This window comes from Balaenoptera musculus, chromosome 1 (assembly GCF_009873245.2).
Source record: "Balaenoptera musculus isolate JJ_BM4_2016_0621 chromosome 1, mBalMus1.pri.v3, whole genome shotgun sequence".
Lineage (NCBI taxonomy): Eukaryota > Metazoa > Chordata > Mammalia > Artiodactyla > Balaenopteridae > Balaenoptera > Balaenoptera musculus.
This window is the reverse complement of record NC_045785.1, coordinates 155,787,738-155,797,216: the sequence shown is the minus strand read 5'-3', so window position 1 is coordinate 155,797,216 and position 9,479 is coordinate 155,787,738. Positions and strand designations below refer to the sequence as shown.

At 44.2% G+C, this 9,479-nt stretch overlaps 1 protein-coding gene across 1 annotated transcript in view; it reads left to right on the top strand.

The window, feature by feature from the left end:
• The first annotated feature begins 3,280 nt into the window (after positions 1 to 3,280).
• Positions 3,281 to 9,479, top strand: part of PLD5 (phospholipase D family member 5) — a 488,282-nt gene continuing 482,083 nt past the window's right edge. Inside the window, exon 1 of the mRNA XM_036835869.1 lies at positions 3,281 to 3,489. Coding sequence (XP_036691764.1) covers positions 3,301 to 3,489 — 189 coding nt within the window. The 5' untranslated portion in view covers positions 3,281 to 3,300. The remainder of the gene's footprint in view (positions 3,490 to 9,479) is intronic.

Sequence of the window (9,479 nt, the reverse complement as noted above, 5' to 3'; positions counted from 1 at the left end):
TCTCCATGAGCTTCAGTTTCCTCCTTTCAAAAAACGGAGATGTTAGCAATTACCAAGACTACTTTCAGATAATTTTCCATGAAGTAAACATGATAAAGGGTATGAAAACATGCTACAAATGTAAATATTATGGAAATGTAACGTATTATTATTGTTATGAAAGGCTTAATAAAATACTCTCTGTTACTTCTTGATACTTTCAGCCTACTCTAGCCTTAATTCAGACAATGTTAACAATTTCTGGCCAATGGTATCTAAGTTTGAAATAAATAGATGTTGATGGCTCACATATGTTTTACTTGAAAATTCTATACTGTTTGAAAGTATTATGTAAAATACCAGTAGTGACTTTACCAAGTAAAGTATTTATAGAATAAATATAAACATTAATGAGACGCAAATTTGTTGCTGAGTGCAGTTTCTATGATTAATTAGAAGCAATCAAGGTTAATTGATAAATTGCCAATGAAAATGAATAACATCATTAGAATAACATAAAGAACATTCCTGTGGCTTAATGTTCTAATAACAATAACATAGCACTCTACTTTATACAGTGTTTTCTTATGTATTATATAATTTTATCCCTGTAGCAATCATTTGAGGTAGTAATGATTAATCTCCATTTATTAGATAAACTTGAAGCCTATTGAAATCAAACGAAAACTATTTAGCACTGTAAAGGATCAGGTGTGGTCCCAGTTCCCAAAGAAGCCAATGTACTAATAGGATAGATAATCATAACATCTATGCTGCCTTAAGAACATATAAGAGCTATGAAAATGTATAGGAAAAAGTGCTATGGGAGTTAATTATAAATTCAATAATATTTATACATTCCAATAATATTTTTTAGTGTAAGATTATCATATTGTAATTGGCCACCTTCAGAAATATTATCTTCTCTACAACAGTTTGAATTGAGTTCAGTTTCATGTAAAATTCTCTTTTGAAGGTCCACCAGAAAATTCCATATGAATGTCATAATCAATGAATTTGGACAGGGATCCAAGAGAGAGAAAAAAACTGTGAATATGATTGCACCCAGGTTTATTTAAAATTGTTGAATCCATTTTGATGTCTGGCACTGTATATTAAATAGATTAAATATGAAACAGTACAAAATCTATGCTTTGCCTGATATTTTTGATCATAAAAACATTATCTATGAATTGATTATAATGCTCAATTCAGTAGTTTGCCTGTAACACACATACTACCAGTCTATTCCTTTAAAAAATGATAGTAGTATCTACAGTGTTTTCCCCTAAAAAGGTATAGTAAAGAAAAAAATCTATTCAATATGAAAACCTGACTCGATATGGAAACCATTTGTTTAAATTCTACTACACTGGAACATTTCATTAGTACTCTGAATTGGAAATCTGTCACTTGCCAAGGTTTGGCTATATCACATGACCTGCAGTGTAATCTTATAGAGCAAAAAGCAGAGGTAGCCTTTGCAGAAGGGCAGTCTGGTTTTTCTAACACCAATATTACAGAAGATATATATATATGTATATATATATATATATATATATATATACTTGTAATCATTTAAATTGTATGTTTATACTTTAAAAAGCAAAAGCAGTGAAAGCTAAATTGTAATAGCAAAATATGAGAGACAAGACAGTGGAATGTATAGCGTTGGCAGCCTTTTAATCATGGTTCAAATCCTTGCTTTGAAGTGTGATTCATGCCTGAGTCTCAGTTCCTTCCCTCACCAGGAAAATGGGGTGAATAACCTGTGTCTTGCAAAATAACTGTGAGATTTAGAGACAACCCACAGACTGGGGTACACATTACACAATGCAATTCAGCTCCTAAGAAAACCGATTTAGAATAACCAAGAATTGTGTGTGTTGTTTATATGTAGTTGCTTCATCCTCAAATTGACTGCTCATAGGATTCTATTTCAACTATTATTACAATACCATCCTCTCACATGGAGACTCTAAAAGGGTATGATACACAATCCTTGCCGTCACAGAACTTAATCAAATTCCAACCCAGAATGTCTTTCTTTGAAACTAAAATGCAAGGTGGACAGTTCTGGGGAACAGTTCTGCCAAGGGCTAGAGAGTTCAGTTTACCATCTGTGGCTCCCTTTAAACACTCCATTACACTTCTCTAGCTTTCAAACATTTAACAAGCTTTTAAATGGACCTGAGAAGTCCTTAACACTAGTTGTTATTCAGCTTTTTGGAAAACCAAAGAATGTTTTGAAAAACATTGATTTCAAAAATAGAAAAAGATAAAGAGATTTAAGATTTAATTATTAATATGCCGCCTTATTTCTAAAAAATCGTCGAGGCAGCCTGTCTTAAGTCTGGGCCTGGGAGGGAAAGCCCGGGTAAAAAGCTCTGGGGATGTAAAACCTGGCCCTGGGAGCCCGGAACCAAGAAGAGAACCGCACGGCTCTCGGGCCCCAGAAGCCTTCAGAACGGAGCGGAGGCGGAGTATTTGCAGAAGGGGTCCGGAATCGCCCTCCCAGGATCCGAGGGGCGGGGCTGCTGGGAGCTACGCTCCGCCGCTGGGCTACCGCACCGGGAGGGTCTGCATCACTACACCCTCCAAAGGAAAGCGTGCCAGGCTCAAGAAGACACTCGTCCTTGGGGCCATTTTCTGGGGTTGCTGGTCACCCTCTGGTCGGAGTCCCCCACGGGTGGGACAAATGGGCTCCTGAGGCTGGAAGTTACTGAACTTTGAGAAAGAGGGGAGGCAGAGGTCGGGGGCGGCAAGTGGGGGAAAGGCGGGGTGATGCCAAGGAGGGAGGGGGCGCGGAGCCAGCGCCGACTTCTCCAGCTGCTCTTCGCTTTCAAGTAAAAATGCGAGGGGAAGACTCGGAGCCCGGCTGAGGGAAGGCTGCGGAAGGCAGGTCCGCCGCCCGGCCGCCGCCGGCCTAGGCGCGCGGGGAGGGGCGGCGGGCGGACTCGCAGCCCTCTGCCTCCTCACTGCGCCAACCTGCAGGCGCGCGCAGCCCCTCCCCCGCCCCCGCCCCCTCCCACCGCACTCAGCCGGGGGCCGGCGTGCTGAGCGCCCGCCCGGGGCCGCAGCCGCCCGCACCTCGCGCCTACGCCTAGCTCGCGGCCTCCCTCCTGCCCCATCTTTCTCCTCTCCCTCCTCCCCTCCTTTCCTTCTCCTCCCTCTCCCTCCCCGCCCGCTTCACCCCGCCCTGCCCGTGCTCGGCTCCCCGCGCCCTGCCCGCGCCCGCTCGCTCCTCCCTCAGCCCCGGCCGGCTTCTCGCACGCCCATCCCGAGCTCGCTGCGCGCCGGCCGCCTCCTGGTCATGTCAGGATGGAGATCCGGCAGCACGAGTGGCTCTCGGCCTCCCCCCACGAGGGCTTTGAGCAGATGAGGCTGAAAAGCCGCCCCAAGGAGCCCTCGCCGAGCCTGACCCGAGTGGGCGCGAACTTCTACAGCAGCGTCAAGCAGCAGGACTACAGCGCCAGCGTCTGGCTCCGGAGGAAAGACAAGCTGGAGCACGTAAGCGCGGCTCGGTCCCCCGACCGCGGCCCTGCACCTGCCACACGCGCGCCCCGGGGCCGGGCGCGGGGACCCCGCCGGCGGCCCGGCTTGGGGCTGGGGCGTCCGGGTCCTACGCCCGCCCGGGGCCTCTCCAGCACTTTCCTGCCGGGAAGGAGCGGGCTGCGGGGAGGGGAGGGGAGGGGAGGGGAGGGGAGGAGAGGGGAGGGGAGGAGAGGGGAGGGGAGGAGAGGGGAGGGGAGGAGAGGGGAGGGGAGGGGCGGGGCGGGGTTGTTCCCTTCCGCACTGCCTGGCCCAGCACACCTCGACCTCCCCGGGCTTCCACTGCTGGGGGTCATTCGCAGTGCGTTTGTGGGGTGAGCAAGAAGGGGAACTGCCCCAGCGTGGCTCCAAGGAGCCGGCGTTGCACGGTAGTGGGCTTTAGAGGGGCGTTTGCTCGCGTCTTTGGGGCTATTTTACCCGGTCCAGAACTAACATTAACAAATCCGTAAAGTTGTCGCCGCTGGTGTCCAGCCTGTGTCCGCGCACGATCCATTCGAGTTTTCTGCAGCGTATCCTCTGGGATGAGCAGGTGGCGGTCCTCTCTACTTGCGCCCAGCTAGGGAGGGGTTTGCACATTGCAAGGAGAAACAGAGAAAGGAAGAGCAGGTCTCCCTGCTCCCGGGACCCGCCGCTGGAGGGTGGGGGCTGGCGAGCGGGGACCCCCTCTCCCAAAGAGTGCGTGTTTCGCCGGAAACGTTATTGGCGCTGGGGCCGAGACCCTAGGGCTCGCCATTCAGGAGAGAAAAAGTCCCTGTAAAACGGCGTTTAGTGGATTCACAGTGTCAAATCTGACCCATCAGCATCTCCTTAACCAAATGTTAACATGAAACTAAGAGAGTTATCACGAGGGCAACACAGCTAGCTACAGAGAGAATGCCGTTTCTTTCCGCGGAGCTGCATAATCCAAATTGAGTCTGTTAATGGAATGTGGAGGTTTCCTTGTATTTGGGTCACATCGCCAATTATGATAGAAAGAACTTCTGGAACTCACACATCTACGGCCGCAAGGACCTACCCCTCCCCCGTCTTCCCCCCCCCCCCCCACTCGGCGCGCTTCTCTTCTCTTGGGCATTTCAGCAGCAACTAGCTTCCCTGGAGGAAGAGGGCAAAGGAGTATTTCTCTTACCCAGTCTGAAAGGAAGGTCTTTGCCTTTTCTCTTAGGGCCTGATCAAGTCCGAAAGCGCAGGTTTAAAGATTTGAATTGGGGTGCATGCTGTCTTGTGTGTAGAGACAATTTCCTGATATCAAATGGATGCCTCAGATCCTGAAGACCATAGAAGTAACTGAAGGAGATTTCTAGGATGCAAGTTGTTTGAAAGGCAGCAGTATATGTTTAAAAATGCAAGCTCCAGAATTAGCGAAGGAACCTGTGGTTATTAGTTTAAAGAGGGGCAAATAGCATCTTCCTGTAATTTGGCTCCTGATGTCGTTTTATTAGTACTAGGGAGAATGGTCTACCCTTAGGATGGTGATAGAGTATGTCTTCATTTCAGTGTCACTCTGAATATGTGTTCATTTGCAGCTTGTGCTTTTAGCTGGTCTAGTTCGTTTATTACTGAAAATCAATACTGCCACCTTTTACGACTATGTCTCCTTGAGTCACAGACATTGCACACATTATACTTAAATGGTTTCTCACTTTTAGATTTTCACTGAAAGTATTAAGTCATACAGGGTGGGCCACGGCAGCCTCACCTTTGTGGATGAGTATAGGATGCTCAGTGCCTGCTGAGGGTTAGAGACCAAGGAAAGTGAGATCTGGTTGTTTGCACATAAGGATCTATGCTTTCTTCTTCACTCAGATGCTCCAAAATAGAACCTTGTACTTATTTTTGGAAAAATTACCTCTTTTGTTATTTAAATCAAAGTAACTGTTTTGTTTGCTTTCTCAAATACATATCATGAAACATGTATTCTGTTCTGTTGTTTTCTTGTACACTTGCTTTCAGTTAGAAAGGGGGCTTTGCTTCCAGTGAAATTTTTTTTGTGATATTCTCTTGCCCCTTTGAAACATCTACAAACATTTTAGTGAAATAATATTTATGAAAGTACTATGAAAAATTAAATTAGCATAACAATGTAATTTTATTTTCATTCAAGCTCATCTGTCCTATGTTGTCTACACTACGATGTTTCAAGTAGTTTGATGTTAATTTCTAATTAGATATTTGAAATCTAAAAACCCATAACAAATATAACCCAGTATGTTATTGCCACACAAAGCATGAAAATGTAATGTTCACTTTATGATAGACAACATTCTGAACATATGTGACACCTTCAGATTTAGATATTGCAGAGATCAGGATGAGTGTATCATGTGAAATTCAAAGGTGATATATGGTAGTTTGACCCATTTGATCTGTCTAATCAAATGGATGACTACCATTTTTATTATGTTAAAAAATGAATAACTATAATGGAGATCATATGCATGAGAACAGCCTACTATTATTTTGCTCATGCTTTAAAAGCCAATCTAGTATTAAGGCCATAAATAAATTATGGCTTCAAATGGTACGCATATTCAGTCATCCCAATAACGGAGTGTGGACTCTGTCCAGACTTCAGAGGCATTGCTTAATCTGAAAGTCAATAACACAATGTAAAGTGACAGCTAGAGAATATAGTTCCACTCAATTTGCTAAAAATGAGAATAGTTTACCTCTCCTTTTCTCGTTTAAAAGCTACAGGACTAATCCCCAGATTGGACAAGAGAAAAGTGACATGAATTGAATGATTAAGGATTGGAATACATTCAACCCATCTTTAAATATGATTCCTGTCATTGGTTGGTTGATACTTAAGGTGAATACCCATTAAGAAATAAATGTATGTGAGGGAATTCTCCCGTTCTTAAGTCATGATTAGAAGATACAAGGAATTTATGTTTAGACCATGAATTCTAGATTTTGAACTCTACTTGTAAATTTCAGGAAAAAGTAAAATTTCTGGGCCCTGCGTAGAATGTTGTCTTATTAGCTGCAAACAGTGTCTTGGTTCATAGAATCTTTTGCCTCCTTTTCTGCCTCATAACGCCTATGGCTTTAGAAAGCATTAGGTTTGGGAAACAATGGAAGTCTTATTCTCTGTAGGATCCCATATTTACTTTAGGTATAATGTAAAAGTGAAGGTTATGATCTAGCAAAGAAGAGGAGCATGGGGCCACTTTTTCAACTCTAACCCACTCTGCTCTGTCAGCCCTCCCTGGGGCTGGATCACTTTGAGAGTCACCATTTAATACAGTTTGGCTATCCCAGAGGACGGTGTAACATTAGGCTGGTGTCCTTTGGTGGTATATGCCTTGATTGACATTTTTTTTTCCCCACAAAGTTGGAGAGTTGCAGTGGCTACTCTGCTAAGTCGCCTGGCCTGATGCCATTTGTGTGTGTGTAGAAGTTCCTGATGCTGTTTATGGAGATGGGGATGTCTTATTTTCTCTCCTGCTTGTTCAGTTAGCTTTTGCCACAGTGTGGTTAAGAGTGGGGCTCTGGTTAGATAGGCCTGGGCAAAGGACCCACAATGTACAGGATGTACATTCACAGTCCTCCATAAGGAGTTACAGGTTTACTGGGTGATTCAAGGAGACAGTCCATGCCTATACTCCAGTGATGCACAGTCCCCTTATGGCAGGGGCTCAGTAAGTACTAGAAAAGAAATTTTTCTTCACTCTTCTCACCTGTGCAGGTTGGCAGGTGTCTTAGTTCGATCTGCTATAACAGACTGGGTGGCTTTTAAACATTTATTTCTCACAGTTCTGGAAGCTGGGAAGTCCAAGATCAAGGCACAGGCAGATTTGGTGTCTGGTAGGGCCTGCTTCCTGGTTCATAGATAGCCGTCTTTTTGCTGAGTCCTCACGTGGTGGTGGTGGTGGTGGTGGTGGTGATGGGGGAGCTCTCTGAAGACTATCTTGTTCATGTGGACTCCAGCCTTATTACCTGGTCACCTCCCAAAGGCCCCACCTCCAAATGCCAGCATATTGAGGATTGGGTTTCAACACGTGAATTCGGCTGGGGTGGAGGGGGGCATAAGCATCCAGACATCCAATCCATAGCAGCAGGGTATTTTCCACATCTTAGTTGCCTGGCGTGCTGGGAGCTCCATCCTGATACTTGTTTTCATGATTGTCAAGTCAGCTGAAGGGAAGCTGGTGAATCATCTAATGCCTTTCAGTACTTCTATCCAGAAGTGGTGCATCTATTTGACTCATGATAATTGGCCAAAGAAAGTTTCCTGGCCAAGGCTTTCTTGAAAGGGGGTGAGGAAGGGGGCATTCAACCAAGACCCAAAAGAAGGAGAAAGAGAACATCCATGACTAGCTCATAAGGATGACCATGAGACATAAAGCTCTTAGCACAGCATATGGCCCGTGCTCAGTGCTCAACACACAGTACCTGTAGGTATCATTGCTGCTCAGGTGTTGCCTGGGTGAGCCTGCACTCTCCACCCAAAGAGCTTCCCGATTTCCTATTTGAGATCAGCCTGCCTGAATTATAGTTCTGGACCCAGAGGTGTATGGGTCCTTTTGTCAGCAAGGCCAGCTCACCATTCCTGGCCTGTTAAGTTGCCTCTTTGCCTGGCTTCTGGTCCATTTTCTGGGGGCTTCTTTCCTGGGCCAGTGGGCCCCTGTTTGTTCCCTGCCTGGCCATTCTGAGGCTGACTCTTGTTCTCACTCTCTCTGTGGGCTCTGCTAGTGGAGACCAACTCCTTGCCCTGTCCCCAGCTTCTGCTTTCCTTCCCAGCTTTGTGCTGGTGGTGATATTTATCTGCATGGTGGCTCAGAAAGCCTATTTAAAATGGAAAGAGAAAGCAGAAGAGAGAAACTGTAAAGAGTAGAAGACAGAATCATTAACCTTCACACTTGTAGTGAGCCCTAGTGTCTTGCTTGGTTTAGTAAGTGCCTCACTAAAAAAAAAAAAATTGTCTTCTCTAAGTGTGAATTTTCACACTTAAATAGACTTTATGTTACCAGTGAATAGTAGATAAATGCCAAGTGCACACTTGCCTCCTAGAATAAATTATTCACATGATGAGCAAAGAAGAATAAATGGATTGTAGCAAACTTGGTCACTGTGGTCTAGGCTCATATTATGTAATGTTATTTATGTCCCACAGAGCAGATTCGTGAAAGTAACATACTCCACAGAGCAGATCAGGAAAGCACCAAAAGACAAAGTTCAACCTAAGGGAACGCATCTTTAAAATGTACCATTAAAAATCAACCAACTAGCCAACGAAACAAACAAATGAACAAGGAGAAAATATCCTTTTTTATGTTTATGTATTTTTGGCCAGACTGGATAATTTTAGTCTGGCAAACATTTAAGAACATTAACATTTACCAGGATTATTTACTGTGACTTTAGATAAACAGAATAGGCTGAGGCAGAATTCTCTGCCTCTCTAACCCATGCGTCAAGAAATGAAAGTCTAGATGTCTCTTAAGTGTGTTCTAATGCATCTCAGTGTTGTGTCCATTATTGTATTTGTCATTACTTTAGGTGGCATATATTTATTCTACTAATGGACTGTGGGTTGACATTTCAGTTTGTTTGGAAGAAACTTTGACTTTTTTGAACTCTGTTGGGTATGGCTTATTGAGTTATTTTAACATAATCACTGTCAGTGATATATTAAATATATTTAACTTGAGAAGCTCAGGACTACTGAACCTAAGATTCCTTTTTCTTCCCTTCTTCCATGTAATAGCCACTACCTATTTCGTCTGGCTAGTTTCTCTGAAAGTTTTCACTTCTCCTCACAGATTTCTGTATCTCTCTCAGGTTTAAACCTATGTAACAGTTTCCAGTTCTTCTGTTCTGGCTCTAAAGGTCAAGAAATCTGATGAATCTTTTGAATTTCTGGAACAAGGCAGTAACTATAATATGTTATGTTCTTGTACTGAATTGACTGATAGATGGCATAGTTAGGCAGAGATAGAATTTGT